Below are 21,489 nucleotides of genomic sequence, written 5' to 3' on the forward strand. Positions count from 1 at the left end.
TAGGATTTGAAACCACCACCCTGTTGGTTAGAGAGCAGCGATACTATTGACTTGGCCAACCAGCCTGGCAAATTCTTTTTCCTTATGAAAAAAGGAAGTATTTGCATCACAAATTTCATATCAGTTTTTTGAATGAGTGTTTCTAACTAATAAGTTTGGATATTTGAATCTTGCAGAATTGGGATATGATAGACCTTATGGCTGTCTTCTAAACAATAACTTTTTTGTGTATGATTATAAGGTACATGTAACTGTTAAATTATCCATCTGTTTGTGATGCTGTTTTTTCCTCTTGAATCGATATAAATGTGTTCTACATTGTACTGTAAATTTGTTCTGCATTATAATGTGTAATTGAATTTATTTCTGATGAAGTTCCACACAGGATTCAAAACTAGTGGAGTTTATGAAATTTTCATTGATTTCACCATGGTTATTCTGGAAAACATTTAATATAGATAACAGAGGAGTTGTGTGTGTGGGGGGTAGGTATGAGTGAGTGAGTGAATTTATGTGCTTATGCACACGTATATATACATATCATAATATTAAATGAAGAATCCTTTCCTTTGGTGTTACATGACAGTCAGCATTTTTTCATTAGAGGCCAGGCCAGTAGAATAACGGTTGATCAAATCATTGTCACTTTGGCATGCTGGTCGAAATGTAATATAGCTTGTCTTTATATATATATATATAATATATGTGTGTGTGAGAGAGAGAGAGAACTCCAGATGATGACATTAATATGAAGGTTGAACTGTTGAGAAATTAAAGTAATTATTCCTAACACAGTTGTAGTCGCCATAATTTTACTGAAATGAAAACTAAATAAAGAAATTTCTTTCATAAATGTATCATTAAAAAGAACTCTGAAAATAATAAATTTCTCTGTTAAATGAAAGAATATTAAAAATTCATTATTCTTTCAAAGTCAAATATATGAAACCTAAATGTTTTGGAATTGAACCGAGAGCTTATGAGTACAGTAATATCCCGACTTATGTGAATCCGGAGTTACGTGGTTTCTTATATGTACGTATTTCTGTCCCACTTCACGCCTCACCATTAGTTGTATCTTTCTGCCTTGGCCGCATACATTGCACGTGCTGTGAACAAGTACTGACGTGTCTCGCGCGGTCTCCATTCATACACGATTTTTATAGTCTACAAACCTTGCGATTGTTTAATGTTGTTCTTGATAAAAATTTTATCACATAAAAAATAATAATGTCGTCCAAAAGAAGCAAGTCCGATTCTTCTACAGCTAGCAAGAAAGTTATGCTCATTATTGATAATGCACCTGGTCACCCTCCTGCAACTTTAATTGATTTTGATCCACATGTAAAAGTTGTTTTCTTAGCTCCAAATACAACCAGCTTACTTCAACCGATGGACCAAGGAGTTATCAAAACATTCAAAGCGTACTACACACAGCATTTGTTTGCAAGTCTGAATGAAGCTGTGAGAAAAATGAACAACTGTCTGTTAAAGAGTTTAATGTTTTAGATGCTGTAAGGATTATCGGAGATTCTTGGGGTGAAATTTCCCCAAAAAACCTTGAATGGTGTCTGGAAAAAGCTTTGTCCATCCTTTTTTAAATGCGAAATGGAAATGTTGCCAGAAACTGATCAAGTTGCTGAGGCAATAGAAGTTGTCAACCTTGACAGGCAATTAGATTTAGAAGTCAAAAGTGAAGATGTCAGCGAGCTGTTGGACTCACATAACAAGGAGCTTACAATCGATGAGCTGATAGAGATGCATGAGCAAAGCGCTACTGAAGAGACTGAAACTTCAGATCCAGTTCTATCAGAAAAGCACATGACAGTTGCAAAATTAACAGACGGTCTCAGCTTAATTAAGAGAGGTTTACAGATTTTGGAGGACATAGATTCTAATGAGGAACGAATTGTCGCCACAAGGCAAGGAATAAAAAAATCATTGGTTTGCTATGAAGAAATTTTACATGACAAGAAAAAGACATTATGCTGTTAGACGAATCTATTAGATTTTATGAAACCATGACATCGGAACAACTTTCTTTTTTTTATGTACGAAAAACTACAATTGTTATTATATTTCTTAAAAAAGATAGGTGTTTTTGTAAACCTTTGGTCCCAATTAACTAATATTTTGTATGTTTGTATATATAAATTACATGCAAAATTATACGCAAATTCGCCTTACTCGCTTTTTGTTAGTCCCACCTACCATGAAACTTCAGGGTTTTACTGTATATACAACCTTTGGCATTGAAGTTGCCTTAGTATTGCACTACTTAAGACAAGAAATCTGCCCAGTAGACTGTATTTTTGCCTTTTATTAGTGCTTTTGATTAAGGTTTCGTAGACATAACTGTTTCAGAGTCTGGTACACATCAGAAACCAGGTAAAATTTTAGGCAGTCAAGAATTTTCCTTTTAATATTGTAGCAGTTCATGTCTGAAAGTTGTATTTTGCATACATGGACACTTGGTGAATTCATAAAATATAGTTGTTCAAACAGTTCCAAGTCTGAAATAGCTTTCACGAAAGAGACTTAATTCTTTAATCAGAAGCATTTAATAGAAAAATGAAAATATTGGTTCTTCAGCAGAATTCATATCTTTAAAGTAGTGCAATACCAGGGCAGCTCTGATAGTCGAGATTGTTTTCTCATAACCTCTCTCTCTCTCTGGTCAGTTTTGATACTTTCAACCATTTGACTTTGGAATAATGAAAGGAATAATCTATTTTTAAAATCATTTCATTCAAAAGGTTTACCTCATCAAACATGAACCTTCTCTCTTCCTTCAATATAATTCATTTTCTGACCAAGATTCCACTTATGAAAAATACAACTTTCCAATATGGGATTGTTATGATATTGAAAAGAGGGTTCTTACCCTCTTAAAGTCTTTCAGAACCATCAATTTGAAACAGATGTGAAGCCAGCTAAATTTTAAAAGCACTACTAAAAAGCAAATACACAGGCTCCTGGTCAGAGCTTATCTGTTTAAGTAGTGCAGTAAGCTCCATTACCAAAGGTTGTATTTTCATAAGCTCTGATCAGTTTCAAATATTTTGCTTTGAACATTCTTTACCTTATCAGATCAAAGCCTTCTAGACACTTAAAACTGTTAAATTTTCTTGTTTTCTGCTGATAATGAAGCCTAGAGTGAGGTTATAGTTATTACTTGCACATTTGATAACAGCATAACTGTTTATGCTGTTATCAAATGTGCAAACAGATGCCTGTTTCTAGCTTTTTAAATATTAAAAATAGCAATTCTTTTATAACTGCTCTTAGTGATCCACTAACAATGTCATATGCTTAGTGCACACAAGATTAGTAAGTAGAGTTAAGAAGGCAATGATCATATTCAAAACGTGATTAAATTATTTTACTTATAATACTTTATGCAATCGTAAGTTTCTGTGGTTTAATAGTTCTCAATACTGAAAACTTCTGTGGGAAGTTTTCAGTATTGAGACCACTTTATTATGTAAGTAAAGAATTTAATAAAAAAATAAACAGTTAAAGTTTTGTAATTCGTAAGACTAACATAATCAGGGGTACTGGTACAGAAATGTTTTACAAAACAAAAGTCTATTAACAATTAATTACACATATTAGATGTTTCTGATTCACAACTGTTAAATATAATTGATAAATCAGAATACAAATGATAAATTCATTACTGTATGCATTTGACTTTGCATTAATCGGTTGTAAGTTCTGTAGATTGTAAGTTGTCTAGAAACAACTAAGCATAAGGTATTCAAATTCAGTTCAGATTTTGGTGATCCAAACTCTGAACTAAACACTAAAATGTTAAAAATAAAAGAACTTTAAAATTATATTAGAAGGGAACAACATAAAAAGTAAATATGAAAAGAGAACTAGTATAACATAAAAATGCTAAAAAAGTTAAAATTTAAAATTCAAATACATAATACCATAGCTGCATTAAAAATGATTAAAAAACTAACTAAAATGAAAGTGTTCAACAGAAAAATTGATCAGTTTATTCGACAGTTAGCTATTCATTATGCGTTTTTTTTTCCCTCTCCCTCCCTCCCTCCCTCCCTCTCTCTCTCTCTCTCTCTCTCTGTCATTATATACTAGAATAGTATACCTGAGTGGTTCATTAAGTTTTTAGTTAATATCACAGATTCAGATAAGGGATATTATTATAAGTTAACATAAAAGATTAAGTGAGAGACAAAGAAAATTTAAAAATAATATCTTTATTTATAGACAATTAATATTAGTATAAATTTATTGTATTGTATTAACAATATGTGTAAAATGTTTGTTTTGAATGGCTATATAAAAATTTACATTATAAAAAAACTGCTCTTAAAGAGAAAAAGAACAAACTTAATATCAGACAAAGAACATAAACATCCTACAAGTTTCTTTTGCTCTTAAAGGTAGCAATAGAACTTTAATTACCTCAAACCTGTTTTTCTTTGAAAGCAAAAGAATAATTTGTGTGCAACTTTCTTAAGAAAGAGTGTATTTCTTCTTTCATATCTTCTCTGGCATATCAGTTCCTTTTCTATTTCCTTGAAATGCAATGATAATTTTAAAGCTCCTTTTCCTTGTGGAAACTTCTTCCTTGAAGACAAAAATAATCCATCTCTTTTTGGGTTCACAGCACTTAATTAGAATGCATTTCCTGTATAACGTATCAAAAGGAACTGCCATTGCTTCAGGAGTAACTAAATATCACTTTTATTTCTACCACAACTTAGCTTCATCCAAAAGAAATTCATCCCTTAATTTGGATAACTGTTTCCTTCATAATGCTCTTTTCCACCCTTTTAAAATTTAAAAATTTTAAAAATTCCTTTAAACTCTATTTCTCCCTTAAACTTCCAACTTTTCAGAATGTCATCTCTGTTCTAATCAGCACAGCAGCTGTTCTATTATTCTCTCTCACTAATTCAACTTCCTCTTTGGAAGTACAATCTTTGTGCAAGCACACTGCTGTTAGATGTCTAAGCAACATAGTGGGGGAGGTGAAAGTCTCTTGTAAACAAGACTGTAGTTTTTTTATGGCATGAAAACTTTTTTTGGAAAGGTCAATATTTTCTTCTCTCAAGTTTACATTACAGAAATAAAAAACTAAATTAGAAGTGAGTCCTTTATAAAATCACAATTAAACAGTTTTTGACAGGCTGTAGCTGTACAAAGTTTTTCTTATATGTAACATTAGGAAAGAAATTTCTGATTACGACAAATGCATTTTTGTTATACATTTAGGAAACATATATATATATGATAAATAATAAAACTAAAAGTTATCCTTTCCTTTTATTTATTTCTTTAAAATCGATTGTCGCTAAAAATTAAAAAAAAAAAAGTAAGATAATCTGATATCGCTAAATAGCAGATATCCTACACAATAAATCATTCATGAAATGGCATGCATTCGTCAATCTATGCAGCTTAAAAATTTATTTGTTTTTATTTGTAAAACTATCCATCAATCTTGGAAGATGACATATTAATGCATGCTGGGTTAGTGAAAGAAGTAAGCTAAGAAAGTGACATGTTCATTAATAATCAAGTGATTCAAACTAAAGTAAGAATTTCACTTTCCAGGTAACTTATGTTCAGTAACCTGTCACAAATAAGTAACTTAACTCCACTTGGCAGTTCTGTTTATCAGGTACAAACCATAAGTAGAAGCGAGATATATGATGTTTATTGATTTGTGAAATGGGGAGTGGAGAGGTAGAGAAGTATTCTTTCAATCACAGCATCTGGTGGTAGAGAATGACCTCATTCACAAAGTTCTGCTCCCACAATAGCTTTATATTCAACTCTTCAAATAAAACCTTGTAATCTTCATTATCATTGTTTTCTGATCTGTTTCTGCAGAGGAAGTTGCAGAATACCATGACAGTATACAAAGTGAATCAGTTAGTATTATTAGTAACTTTCTATCAACAATTTTTACTGAAAATTAATGTGCTCTTTAATAATTAAGGGGATACAAATCCCTTGTTGTTCAACTGCCAGTAAGCAAAACTCTAAGATTGAGAACTACGAATCTATGAGTTTCATATATACCGAAAACGATCGGCGAATCCAAGTGTAAATGACCACTTGGTAGTACAACACCAAGGCAACTTGAAGCAAAGGTGGAGCAAGCTCCCTCACTATCCTTGCTATTTTCTCATAATGTAAAAACACAGCCCCTAGGGGATGTAATACTGTAATTACATTATGAGGAGAGGTCACTACCCAGACCGGTTTCAACCTTTTTTGAGGTCTCATCAGTGAGTAGGTAGACCTGGAAGATAACAAGGTTTAAGTGAAAAGAACTTACATACCTTTACTATACGAATGCCATAAAGGTGTGTTTGTATATTATAACATAAATTGAAAGCCAAATGGCTATTTTTCTGACATCCTTAATAATAATTAAGGAGATCCAAATCCCTTGTTGTTCAACTGCCAGTAAGCAAAACTCTGAGATCGAGAATTACGAATCTACGAGTTTCATATATACCGAAAAACTATCGGTCAGAAAAATAGCCATTTGGCTTTCAATTTATGTTGTAATATACAAACACACCTTTATGGCATTCGTATTGTAAAGGTATGTAAGTTCTTTTCACTTAAACCTTGTTATCTTCCAGGTCTACCTACTCACTAATGAGACCTCAAAAAAGGTTGAAACCAGTCTGGGTAGTGACCTCTTCTCATAATGTAATTGCAGTATTACATCCCCTAGGGGCTGTGTTTTTACATTATGAGAAAATAGCTAGGATAGTGAGGGAGCTTGCTCCACCTTTGCTTCGAGTTGCCTTGGTGTTGTACTACCAAGTGGTCATTTACACTTGGATTAGCCGATAGTTTTTTGGTATATACGAAACTCATAGATTAGTAGTTCTTGATCTTAGAGTTTTGCTTACTGGCAGTTGAACAACAAGGGATTTGTATCCCCTTAATTATTATTAAGGATGCCAGAAAAATAGCCGTTTGGCTTTCAATTTATGTTAATGTGTTCTTTGTCTAGTTTCCAGTATTAAATTTTGGTTTTCAAAAGCGACACTAACTTTATAAGTCTCCCCCTCCATACTAATCGTGGCATCGAACACCTCCTTTATTCTCTCATTCCGTTTTCAGGCCATACTACCTTAAATTAGTTCTGTTCATACTTTCTTGAATGTTAACAATCTCGAGTTCCCTTCCTAATATCCTCATTTTTCTTATCATTCATGATTTTATTTGGAAATAAAAGTGATCAGTCTTTGATAAAAGTGATCAGTCTTTGATCACTTTTATTTCCAACACAACTCTCAAATCCATTTTGTTAAAATTGAATTGAACACTGTATTATATACTATAATTTTAGGCTAAATTCTCTCTTATTCCATATAAATTTATTCACCTGACTTTGTTATTAAAATTATGAAAACAACTACTATATTATAGTAACACTTCAGTTTAATATATAAACTAAAATAATCACTGAACGTTTTGATCTTCACATTAAGGTCATCATCTAGAGTATACACATATATATACAAAGAAACAAGAAAGAAACATTACAATCTACATGGTATGCCAAATTTACATTAATTTGGTCAACCATTAAAACTGCTGGCTTTGACCTCTGAAAAGAAAGAAAAAAAAAATTACTGCATTAAAGCTAGAGTTATTATCACCCAGGGGAACCAGTGAGCCTGTGTAGCTCGGTAGAAGTGGCGTTTGCACTCTATGACGCTTAACTGCACAACAAAAGGCTTGTGTTCGAATCTAGTCGCTGACTAGAGGAACATTTTAAACCTTTTCTTGACCAGTTCCTGAGTTAGTCGATATCTGGCATGGGCAAGCGGATTCTTTCTCCCGGAAACTCGGGTTGTTTGTCCCGTAAACTCAAGAAAATCGACCGTTGAACCCACACTATTTTCAGACTACATAGTGAAGAAGGTGGCTAACAAGTGCCGCCATCTCGTGGTCCTTTACACAAAATATTGTGTTACGGACCACGAGATGGCAGCACTTGCTAGCTACCTTCTTCACTATGTACCGAACTATTACTATTATTATCTAGTTGGGTATTATGTAATACCTGGCTCACCACCATAACTGTTCTGCTTATTATATTTCCATATTTAAGTAGCTGTCTTCATTACAAATTGCACTTTAGTAAAATTGTTTTACTACTGTAGGTTCTATTTTGAGAATGCCATTAGTGTTTTCCATGTTCCTGCCTGGTTTCATGATTTTTTTTCTTGCTGTACCAACAGGGATCTTGGGTACCACTATGCTAGACAGATTAAGTTATAAATATATGTTCTTCATTCAACAAATGAACAACATCTAGGTATAGATTATGATATGATTTTCAGCCAGTTATTCAGTTTTCTATAAAATTTGCTTTTTAAATTTTAGATGGAGCATATATGTCTGGTGACATGGGCAACTACTGGGATACAGCTGGATGGGGCATGAATATGTCAGGAAATTGGACTGCTTCAGAAGGTGCCTCTTCACATAGTCTGAAAGAAGGATATGACTTAAGCAATGTACCTGGTAATCAGTCAATGGGTGGCCAGAGTTTTGATTATAATCATGGATCAGATCAGTATGCTTATAATCAGGTATGAATTCTGTAATGCTCTAATTAATTTTTCAAATACTTTGAGATGAATAATTGGAGGGCAGGAATGTTAGCATTCCCAGTAAGTATAACATATTAATATATATATATATATATAGTGCCTCTGCCTATACTGTATGAAAAACAGTGATTTCTTGAAAGTATAGTTTCCATAAATTTCTTGTAAAACAAGAAATTTCTAGAGCTATACTCAAGTTAACAAACATAATCATGCATAAAGTTTAAATCAATTTGGTAACTGGACAACTTTTGTAATTATTGCTTACCATATGTTGTCACATTTTCACTTGCAGATGTATCAGTTAACTTTTGAGCTGACATTTATCTCTTTAATCAGAAAAACATTTTTTTTATTCTTTAAGTATATTCTAAGTATATTCTTGTTTTTTCCCATAGGATGTGGGAAAAATGGGATATGGGACACTCACTAAATTTATTGTAGTCTAACCAAGTGGAAAAAAACTTCCAGCATCTTTCTCTAATCCAGAGTAATTTAATAATAAGGTGAGACACCTTTTGGCACCTCGTATAGGTAAATATGACTTCTCCATTATTTTCACGTTAGTATCACCACCTCTGGGTCTGGCTCCCACTGACAAGACCTCAGTAAAGGTCGAAACCGGTCTGGGTATTGGCACGTCCCTTAATGCATAGCGTTATACATGTCTGCAAGGAAATGTGCTTTGCATTATGGGAGATATTAAGACAAGTGATGAGATCTTGGTCCACCTTTACTACGAGTTGCCTTAGTCCTGAAGATACTTCAGGTGCAAACTTTGTTTGCCACTTGGATAAAGGATTAAACTAAATTTATTATATTCTGACCAAGTGGGAAAAAACTTCCAACATCTTTCTCTCTAATTAAGAGAAAAAGTTATGTAATTCTGTTATTTCTTTAATGTGAAAGCAGGAACAGTTTTCTCTACTTTTTTTTTTTTTTTAAAAACAGTGTGGTAGTTGTGTGCTAGTAATTCTTGCCAGTGTGATCGAATAATATATTCCAGCAAAAAGTAAGTGCTGTTTTGGAATAGTAGTCATCAAGGCAATTTAAGAGAAGTTTGAAGAATTGTAATATCACGGTCTTATATGTCACTGAGCTGAAACGCCTCAAACTAGCATTTTTACTGATTTCTTATCACTTTCCTGATATGTACCCTCAATGTTCAAGCTACTATTATAGTACCACATGATTAAGTTTACATATTATTAATCTCCTGTCAACAATTTTCCTCCAAATTAGTGTATTACTTGTGAGCACTCTAATAGTATAGTATCTAACATTTCATGCTTCTAAGGCATTTCTGACTGAATTAATCTACCCAGACCTTGATCTTGCTCTAGATCTCTTTCCTTTCATCTTCACATCAAACATCTGATGCGAAGATGAAAGGATTTTTGCTAACCTCTACTCACCCATTCCTATTCAAGTGGCCAGTACCACCTTAGATTAGCTCTGCTCACACATTCTTGAATGCGAATTACATCAAGTTCATCATAACATATTAATAACAGAATCACTTACATTAATTTAAATGTCTTCATTTGTAAAATTTTTGGCTAAGTTTCATAGCCCTTGTCAATACAGTTATAGAAAAACACAAGAAAGAGAACAAGTGAATTGAAAATGTGTGATATTATGTGCACTATCGGCTGCAGAAGAATAGCTTCATCTGCATTAATAGATATACAGAATAAAATATAGTAAAATAATTTAGTTAATAAATTATTTTTACATCATAAACAACAAATTAAGGAACACATAAATGATGAGTATGTCAGTATAACTTCTCAAAATTGAGTAAGTATTAGGCAGTCAATTTTGTCCAGGTTTGGGTTGTGTGCTTCACAGCTTTCTTTGTACAGTCCAGAAAAAAATAACTTTTGTGTAACTCTGGTTTTGTTTCAGTGACTCCTGTGTTTTGTAGATAATACATGCCTTGTTAAACTGGATTTGTTGGGTTTTTTTAAGTGAAATGAATTCCTGATGTTCTTCAAAATGAATTTGTTCAGAATGACTAGTCTGTCCATAATAACATAAGCCACAAGAACAGGGAATTCTGTAAACTCCAGGATAAGAAAGAGGAGGATGTTTATCTTTAGGAGAGATATCAAAGGTATTAAGTTTGCAAACTAGACAGAAACAGACTTGTAAATCAATCTGTCAAAGTAGTCTTGCTATTTTTTTCAGAATGTCCTTTAATATAATACAGTTTCTGTTAACTTTTTCTTGAGGCAGGTTAAAACAGTGGCCATAATTATTGATTATTTTATCGATAGTTTTTGTATTATAACCATTAGAGATAAAGGTAGTTCTGATAATAAACATTTCTTTGTTTAGAAGAGCGTCTATAGAACATATTTTATGAGCTCTGACAACTAAAGATTTGATATCACCATCTTTTTGACAAAGGTGATGGTGTGAGTTAGAATCAATGTATTTACCAGTAAGAGTTGGTTTTCTATATATACTGATAACTCTACACTACCATTTGCTTAACATAAAATGAGAACATCCAGAAAAGGAAGACAATTGTTATCTTCTACTTCCAAAGTAAATTTGATTCTTGGGTTTATTGAATTAATTTTTTCAAGAAATTCATGAAGATCGGACAAGGAGGAGTTCCACACAGCAAAAACTTCCACATATTTATACCAAATTGATGGTTTAAGTGAAAAAACATCCAGAATACATTGTTTGAAATGTTCCATAAAGTAATTAGCTAGAATTGGGAAAGAGGTGTCCCCCCCCCCCCCTCCATAGCTGTTCCTCCCTATTGTTCATACAGTTTGTTCTGGCAGCTAAAGTATCCTGAATTAAAGACAAAGTTAAATAATTTTCAGAAGAAAACTCATTATGAAGTAATTTAATTGTATCTGTCAGAGGGATATTTGTAAAGATTTAGACTACATCAAAGCTTACTAGATATATGGGTTAAGGATAATCCTGAAATTTTATTCTTAAAATCTATTGATTTCTTTATGAAAGGAGCAGAGTTTCCTGTAAATGCAGAAAGAAGATTAGATAGGTATTTTGAGAGTTTTTAGGTCGGACATCTTATGCAGTTCACAGTAGATCTTAGTGGCACATTTTCTTTATGTAACTTAGGAATATCCTCCTTTCTTATTCTGGAGTTTACAAAATCTCCTGCTCTTGAGACTTATGTTATTATAGACAGACTAGATGTTCTGCACAAATTCTTCTTGAAGATTAAAGAATCCAACATATCTGGTTTAGCAAGTCACACATTATCCACAAAACACAGAATTCAGTGGAACAAAAACTAAAGTGTTAATACAAAAGTTATTTTCTCCTGGAAAGACTGTACAAAGAAAGCTGTGAAGGACACATTCACAATCCAAACCTTAACCAAAACGATTGCCTAATACTTTCTCAATTTTGGGAAGTTATATTGACTAATACTCACTATTCATGTTCTGTAAATTATTATTAATTAATTATTTTATTGTAATTTATTTTGTATATCTATTAATGCAGATGGAACTATTCTCCTGCAGTGGATAATATCACACGCTTGCAACTGAACTGTTGTTCCCTTTTTTTGTGTTTTTCTATAATTGTATTGACAATAGCTGTGAAACTTAGTTGAAAATTTTACAAATAAAGACATTTAAATTAATGTAAATGATTAAGTTATGATGAACTCTTCCTCTTACATCTTGATTTTTAGAGCAATGTCAAGTTCCTTTCTAATATCTTCATTTTTAATATGATTTTGCCATTGATGCTATCTGTTCACGCCTCTAATATTTCTCAGAACTCTCATATCTGTAGACTTTAGTCTTTGATCTAGTGCTTTATTTCTAACCCAACTCTCCAATCCATAACTTAAAAACCTGACTTGAACACTGTCTTATATACTGTTTGTTTGACGTTTTTGCTAATTTCTCTCTTATTCCATATAAATTTATTTACCTGACTACACACTACCAGCTTTGCTTATTCTGTTGCCTATTTCCAAATTCAATTTACTATCTTCACTAAAAACTGTACCTAAATAGCTGAAATATATAACTTGTCCTATAGATTTTCCATTGAGAAGGCAACCGAAGTTTTTTTTTATGTTCTTGCCTATTTTCATAGTTTTGTTCTTTTTATTACCGATTTTCGTGTTACATTTGTTATAGCTTTTATTCAGTTTAGTTAGAGAATCCTGGAGACTTTCACTGGAAGTGTGTAGGAGCACAGCATCTGCATAAGGCAGAGAACTAAGTTTGATATCTCTGATTTTAATATCAGATTTAATTCTACTTTCTTTCATAATGTGATCCATATAGATGATGAATAACAGTGGAGATAATGTGCACTCCTCTCCTACTCCTGATTTTACACCAAACCATCTTCCCATATCTCCTTCAATTCTAAATGATGACTTCCACCTTAAATATAGACTGTATAATGTTCCATTTATCCAACATAACTGTAGTGTTTTGAAATGCTTTTTTTCTGGGCACCTTGTCGTTTGCCTTTCCAGATCTACAAAACTTGAGTACAGATCCTTGTCATATTCTCATGATTTTTCAACTATTTGTTGTAAAGTGAAAATCTGGTCTTGAACTCTTCTTCTTCAGGTTTCTCTTCTACAAATTTCTCAACTTCTTTTTAAGTATGCTTGCATAAATTTTGTCTGGGACACTTAGTTGAGAAATTCCTCTGTAATTCCCTTTGGCTTTATTCTCTATTTTGTCGATGTGAAGTATAAGAGCTCTACCCCAATTATCTGGAATTTGATCTTCTGACCATGCTCTCTGAGTTATGCAGAAACTTTTATACTTTCATATTTAAGCATTTTGGGTTGAATGTCATCTACTCCAGCTATCTTTACATATTTCATGTTTTTGATGGTGCACTCATTTCTGTTGTATCTAAATCTCTTCAGTGAAGGTGATAGGTTATGAAAATTTTACAATTTTAATTATTCGTTGCTTATTTGCGAATGAATGATTTATATTTTTCTTTAATTACATATAAAAAACCTAATTTTGATTAACTCAAAATGTATTATTTTCCTTGGTATATTGTTAAGTGAATGTTATAGATACATAATCAAATGACAACAGGAAAAATAATTTTTACAGACGTGCATATGTTCATGAACGTGAACTGTGTAAAGTTGATTTCTTATAAGATTTGTTTTTCATATGATCATTCTATTGTGCAGTACTTTCTTAATTTTTTTCAGGTATATGGTATGTTTGGTCTTAGGCTGGAAGAAGTGCTTAATTTGTAACCCAACTTTCTGATTCATCATCAAATTCCTGACATGTACCCTCGGGGAATGTACAAGATATTATTTTTGAAAAGTTTACATCATTACTGACTTCTTATTTACAGTTTTCCTCCAAATCAATCGCTTATCTGTCAGGACTACGATATTATTATATCTTATATCGCATTCTTCTTCTGAGGCACTATCAATCCACCTAGGTCTCAGTCTGCCTCCTGATCTTTTTTTCCTGCCATCTTGCAAAAAACACTTGTTTTACTATGCCACCTGTTTAATTAATGATACCATCTGAAGTTACCTTTGTTCAGACACTAATGAATTTTAACAGTGTCTGGTTCCTTTCCTAACATCATTTTTTTAATATGACATCGATGCCATCTGAATTTTCAGAATTTTTATCAAGCATTTATTTCTAACTTAGCATTCAGATACATAAGCAAAAATTTGTTTGGACACTATCTTATATACAGCTAATTTAGTGTTTATACTAATTTGTTTCTTATTCTATATAAATGTATTTATATCATTTTTTGTCATACAAGTTTTACTAATTCTGTTATCTAATTAATTTTTTATTTAATGTAGTATTCATTAAAAATTGGACCTAAATAGCCTGAAATGTTTTACTTGTTTTATAGGTTGTTCCATTCAGGATGTATTTGATGTTTTCACTGTTTCTGCCTATTTTCATTATCTTCATCTTTTTTATTGCTGATTTTCTTACTAAATTCATTACAGCAGTTATTCAGTAAGTTAGGGAATTCTGCAGACATGTACTGGATTTATTTAGGAGTATAACATCTCCAGAAGTAAGAGCTCTGAGATTAATGTTTCCAGTGTTGATATCAGGTTTAATACCACTTCATAATGTGATTCATATAGATGATGAATAACAGTGGAAACAGTGTGCACCCTTTGTCGTACACATGATTTTAAATGAAGCCATCTTCTTGTATCTCCTTCAATTCTATTTGCTTACTTCTTAAATAGAGACTGTATTGCTCAATGTAATGTTCCATTTACACCATATAAATGTAACATTTTGAACAGCATTTCTCTTGGCATCTTATCCTATTCCTTTTCTGGATCTACAAAACTTAAATTTGTATAATTCCATGATATTTCAGCTATTTGTCTTAAAATGAAAATCTGATCCTCTCAATCTCTGTTTTACCAGTAGCCGTCAGGATCAGCTAGTTCTTCAATCCAGTTTGTTTCCCTTCCAGTTTTTCTTAGCCTTTTATCAGTCACCTTTGTATAAGTCAGACTTTTATCAGTCACCAGTAGCACTCACAAGGGAAATTCCCCTGTGTTATTCTCACATTCAGTTTTCTTTCCTTTCTTATACATGGGTACTAAGTGCACTGTAAAACTCTGATACCTCCATATTTGAGCATTTCTGGTCAAGCTGCCTTTCTACATTTCAGGCTTTTGACAGCCTTTTTTCTACCTGAAATATAGATATTTACTCCTAATTGTATTCCTCTTGAATATTTTCTACTACTGTGCTGTCACTACTTGTTTTGTTTAGTAGTCTTTATTCGAGTAATTACTCCATAAACCTAGAATATCTTTGTCTTCAATTTTCATGTCTTCTTTGATTCCTTTTACAATACTCTTTCCTCCATTTCTAAGCTTTTTTTTTTTTTTTTTTCAATAGCCTGCAGAGCATTTTCCCAACTTCCTGATATTTATTTTCTATGTTCCTATCAAAGTCTTCTCATGATGTTTGTTTAGCTAGTTTTACATATTGCTTCACTTTCTTACATTTTCTGTCTGTTCTCTCAGCATACATGCTAACTTAATTGCCAAGATTCTTGGTGTGCTTTCATCTTTTCCTGACTGCCTCTAACTTACTGAGTGCAGCACAAAATTCTGATTTTTCTGTCCTTGCAGACAACCTACTCACATGCCCTTCTGGCTGAATCAATGTTTTCTTCAGAATCTGCCACTGAATCTCCAAGGTTTGGTTCTTGTTTTCAGGCTATTTTTTTTTCCCCTTGAATAATATTTGAGTTTGCAGTTCAGCATCTGAAAGATGCTCAACTTTGATTCTTTTTATTCCCTTTTTATTCTCCTCAAAAGGTAAATGATTATCATTTCCATTTTCATATCCTCTGTATATCTTTATATCTTGTTCTAACATGAAGATATTACTGTCAACAACATAATCATTGAGGTTTTTTCTTATTTTTTGTATCTTCGCTCCATGTGAATTTGTGCATATTTTATGCTGAAGCATGGTTAGTAATGACTAGTCTTTCTTCTGAATAGAAATCCAGTAGGTACTTACCATTGTTATTAGTTTTGCAATTCTCTTCATATTTTTTCCCCAGAAGATTTCTATATGCCTTGTAATCATTTCCTACTCTGCTGTTGAGTTCTTCAACAAGGACCTATCTTTTCTTTATGTCAACTACCTTCTCTAAACCCTCAAATTTCTACTCTTCTTCCTTAGGTTGAACTATGCAACCAGAGGTGTAACATTCTCATTGTCCAATTCTCCACTCTGATTTTTGCCTACATCACTACAATCCATGTGAATTTGTGCACATCTTTATGCTAAAACATGTTGTTAATAATGATTAGTCTATCTCCTGAACAGAAATCCAGCAGGTACTTACCATTGTTAATAGTTTTCCTCATTTAATGTTGAGTACTTTCTGAAATTGATTTGGACAAAATTGCTACGTTAGTATTTTGGATAATGTTCTTATCTAATATCAGTTCACTTAATTTGTGCCTACTCTATTAGCTTTGCTTATTGTATTATCTGTTTCCATACTTAAATTTGCCTTCTTCATTAAAATATGTACCTGGATAGCTAAAATTGTTTCATTTTTCTATTCATTCTCATGCAGGATTGTATTTGTTTTCCATATTCCTGCCTATTTTCATAGTTTTTTTTTTTTTTACTGATTTTCTGGCCATAGTATTTGAGGAGGTACTGAATTTATTTAGGAGTATAATGTCAATATGGTGCAATTTGAGTCCTTGCAAGCTGAATTGTATTCTGTAAATAAATATTGCAGTACAACATAATCAATGTCTTATTGTATATTTATAATGACAAATGCATAGGAAATTAGATTTTATTAAAACTCTAATATATTTCATCTGATGTTGCATGGACATCATCAGGACTAGAAGAAAAGATCCATTAACTAAACTCAAAAAACAAATCACATCATGTGTTTACTGAGTTACACAGCTGAGTTTGCAGAAGAATGTACTATTTAGAGTTTAAAGGAACAAAATAATAGCTTTTGTAATTCAATTACGTAACTTGTTCGATATTACCAAAAACAAAATGAAAAGTTAAGAGTGATTACTTCTTAGAACTTTTAGACTGGCATACACTCAGAGGAGTCAAGATTTGGCCAATGTTTTAAAGTTTCACAAGTTTAAAGGAAATGAAAGTCAAATTTAAACTGTTGGAACAAAAAATCTTGCTTTAGTTTTAACAAACTCTGTATCTAGTATCACAACTTGTACACCGAGCTCACACAATCTACTCATCTGATTCCCTTCTGTTGGAAGAATTAAATAAAATAAAAATGACAATGATTATAATAAGACTGCCACCCATAAAATTATCGATTAACATCCCTCAGCCAGACTACAATATTCTTTATATAAAAGAATTTTGCAAGGCAAAAAGAATTTTCAAATCCTACCTTAAGGGAATGTCATAGGCATATCCTTACAAAGAATCCACAGTTAGTGTGGATTCTTTGCAAGTATATTCTATACACTACCATCTTGGAAGCTGTTGTCATTTCTACTCTCTCTCTCTCTTTCTCCCCCTCCATGCTTGGTGTCTATCAACTGCCCTATTCATGTCGACTTTGCTATTTTGGACAGTTCTACTAAGATCAGAATCCAAGAATTTCAGGACTACTTTAAATTCTTAGAATCAGATGTCTGTCCTTGCTTTCCATGCTGTTGATACTAGACACAAGATTCTTCATTCCAGCAGATTTAAATTTGACAATCTGTTCCTGCAAACTTGTGGAACTTTATGACATTGTCCAAATCTTAGCTGCTCTGATTGCATACAAACTCTTAAAGTTCCTGGTTAAGAGTAATAACTCTTAACTTTTTTGTAATATTGAATATTACTCATATCTTGCGATTCATGCTTTGAATGTAATTAACAGATCTTTTCTTCTCTCTCTCTCTCTCTGAGGATATCCATGTAACATCATGGATATCCTCAGAAATATATTGGAGTTTTAATAAATTCTGTTTACTTATATGTGTGTTAACCATTGTAAATATATGTCTAGTACACATTCCTTTAATATGTCTAATGATTAGATGTCATGCTCGGTGGGGTGTTGCCTGATTGTTAAACAATTCCTTCCTCCTCCACTGTTTTCATCAGGGAAGTAGAATGAACATTGAAAAATCATCCCTTGCAGCAATTAACAATCTCAACACAGTCTAAGATATGCACTTCAAATAAAGAAGCATTAATTTAAAAAAGGTGTAATTAGTAGGCCCCACAGAAATACTGTGTCAACATAATTAGTTTTTGAAGCAATATACTAAAACAGGTGAGATGCTTCTGGTTAATAACTATACAATTTTATATTCAAGCAACAGTGTAAGAGAGAGGAAGGAGTAAATATAATCATGTTCCCTAATATGAAGCAAAGTGATTTCTAGGTAACTGCATGAATTCCATATCCTTTTCATATGTGACTTTTCCTTCTTCCAGTCTATGTCTGTATGGTTGACATTCCTCCATAATCATTACTTGTTCTGTTTCATTGAGATAATTTGCCAGTGCCTGTCGTCCATATCTGCTTTTGCTTGACGTAGTCCAAAGCAGTGACTATGTATATACAGTGACAGTTCGAATTGTTATAATGAGCACCACAGGAACAACAAAATTTCCTTGTTATAACCATTATTAACTATATCAGTGATGAGTTAAATCTGCTGCTTTTTTTTTTTTTTTTAATTCTCAATAACTCAATTAAAATAGTTTAAAAAAAAAGAAGTATTAGAGAGAAAAAATAATATAATGCATATCTAGATATTATTTGTATGAATATGCTTGTATAAGCTACAATACACTTAATATTAAACACCATTTATTTGTTCATAATTTTAAAACCATACACCTGATATTAAACATTGTTTATTTCTCCATAATGAAAAACAATACTAATTAATAATAAACCTCAATTTCAGTTAATGTTTTTTAAAACATACTAGACAATGTTATGTTGATTTTAAATTGATTCAGCCAATTATTGTTACATAGAAAACTATCACATCCAAATTGTTTAGAAATTTTTCTGCTTGAGCCTTCAAGATCAAACCATCTTAAGAATCTGGTGCAATGCTTCACTGATGCTTGTAAGCTCAACTTTTTGTTTCGGTTATGTTGTTTTTCCAGTGCCGATATGTAAATATCTTTATTCTTCCACAATGTCGATACTGTTGAAGAGGACAAAGAAAACTTCTTGCACGTTTCAAAATTTTTTGTGAACCAAGAGCCACTTTCTTTTAGTAGACATGTTTCGATGGAAGGGTTCTTGACTGATTTTACAGTCATAGCAGTATTTGGGCAAAGTGATGGAAGAGGGCCGGAGACCAGACACTGGACATGATTAAGTTATAAACTGGACTGTAATGTGATGCAGGTCGACATAATAACTAATAACAGGTGCACATAAGTCACGCTTTTCATTTTTGTCTATTCCAAGAACTACCTAAGCAATTAAGAATGCTTACATAGTACAGTATATCCGTGTAGTACAGTCTATTGCTCATTATAAAAGTGAGCAATCTATGGGATTATGCATAAATTAAAATAATTTTGGCTTTTTTGCTCATTATAGCTGTGATCTTGTTATTTCCATGCTTTACACTCAAACTTTTCCTTTTGACTTTTATCTGATATTAAAACCCTAAAACAGCATCTCTGAAAATATCTTCCTCTGTTAACCAGGTCTCACAAACACCAGCATCACTCTTGTTTCAGATAATTCAAGATTAGTACACCTGCCTCATAATATCCACTTTGGTCTAGGTATTCTTGAATCTTTTAATGAATGCTTTCAGTATTATCTTTCTTATTCTCTCTCTTACTCAGACACTTCAAAGGAATGCGCACATGCACACACACACACACACTCTCTCTCTCTCTCTCTCTCCTGAATTTCCCTTAACATTTAACTTCAGATCAATTTACAGGCAACCTGTCAGGCATATGCAAGTCCTTTGGCATCAAATTCATTCCAAACATGTAAAAATTATACCATTCCTCCTACGTAACTTATGGATTGATTCTTCCTAAACAACCTATGCTTTACTACTTGCCACATGCTTTTCCAAAGTGATCTAGCTAACACCTTGTTCTGTGGAAGTATTCTTTTGTGCAGTATTTCATTCATTAAGCCACCTTGATATTATCCTTATGTTTCATCACTTCTTTTGTATTAACTTTCTTCCTTTCTGTTCATCTTCTTATTCTCCACCACTTGCATTTTCATCAAAATTCACTTTTTACTCTTGCTTGCTCATCTAAGACTTCCAACACACCCATTTATTTTATTTTATTTATTATCCACAAACTGCTCACTTTTAGTAAAAGTTAGGTTTGTGGTTACATGGGGGGGGGGGGAATGCATATCACTGCATTTCTTTTTTCTTTTAATTTTTGTAAAGTGCCAAACCTACTGTAATACTTAAATATTATTATTATTATTATTATTACATGACACCTCCAGGGTGTCGAAAGACTCATCAAGGGAGGACACCAACTACAACGAACTGCAACTACACCAACGGCATCTACTGCCCACCACCACTAGTATTTTCACAGACAATCACAAACATCCATGCCCACAGCGGGATTTGAACCCGCAGCCTTTTGGCTGGAGAGCAGATACGCTAACCACTCAGCCATCGGCCGGCCGAGTATGGAATATTTAAATATGGAATATTTAAAAGTTGAATATCAAAGTACATGAAAGAAGAAGTCAGGTAAAATGATTTTATGAGTCATACATTTGAATTATTATGTTAAACAAAGCTAAAGTCAACTGGGATGTATAGGATTTTAATTTTTAGGTTTATATGCCAGATGGTCAGTACGAATATTGGTCACAAATGGCACCATCTTCCAGTGTAGTAACTCCACCTTTTCTGAAGAAAGAAAAATTTGGTACCGAGAATTCTCCGCGTAGTGAAGAGGACACCACTCATATTGGTAAATATTAATTACAATTACTATTTGAGATATATCATAACTTATTTTGTTAATTCTTAGGTTCGTTTAAGTTAGGTGTCATCAGTTTTTTAACATAACTCTTTTTGAAAAAGTTATGGGGATATAAACATTTATAATTTTATGAATTTTCACAGTGCAGCATAATGTTTTTATAAATGTTTAGATAAATTGAATGTTGTGATGAGTCATTCATAATTCATCAGAACTCATTATAAAAAATATTATTTTGTGTAGTACTTTCCTGAATTTTTGCAGTTAGTTTAGTGGAGCTGATCTCATAAAAATACCTGCAAAAAGACATTGTGTAGAAATAATATCTTATTTCTATATAATGGAGAAGGTGATTAGAAAGAGTATGAGAGAGAGAG

At 32.5% G+C, this 21,489-nt stretch overlaps 1 protein-coding gene across 2 annotated transcripts in view; it reads left to right on the top strand.

Moving 5' to 3' along the window:
- Nucleotides 1-21,489, top strand: part of LOC150099412 (arginine/serine-rich protein PNISR) — a 313,080-nt gene that overhangs the window by 68,834 nt on the left and 222,757 nt on the right. For both annotated transcript variants that reach the window (XM_090404218.1, XM_090404217.1), the window contains exons 4-5: nt 8,398-8,606; nt 20,962-21,100. In XM_090404218.1, the coding sequence (XP_090260344.1) occupies nt 8,398-8,606; nt 20,962-21,100 (348 nt within the window). The remainder of the gene's footprint in view (nt 1-8,397; nt 8,607-20,961; nt 21,101-21,489) is intronic.

This window comes from Typopeltis vanoorti, chromosome 14 (genome assembly GCF_054136105.1).
Source record: "Typopeltis vanoorti isolate ZY-2024b chromosome 14, IOZ_Tvanoo_1.0, whole genome shotgun sequence".
Lineage (NCBI taxonomy): Eukaryota > Metazoa > Arthropoda > Arachnida > Uropygi > Thelyphonidae > Typopeltis > Typopeltis vanoorti.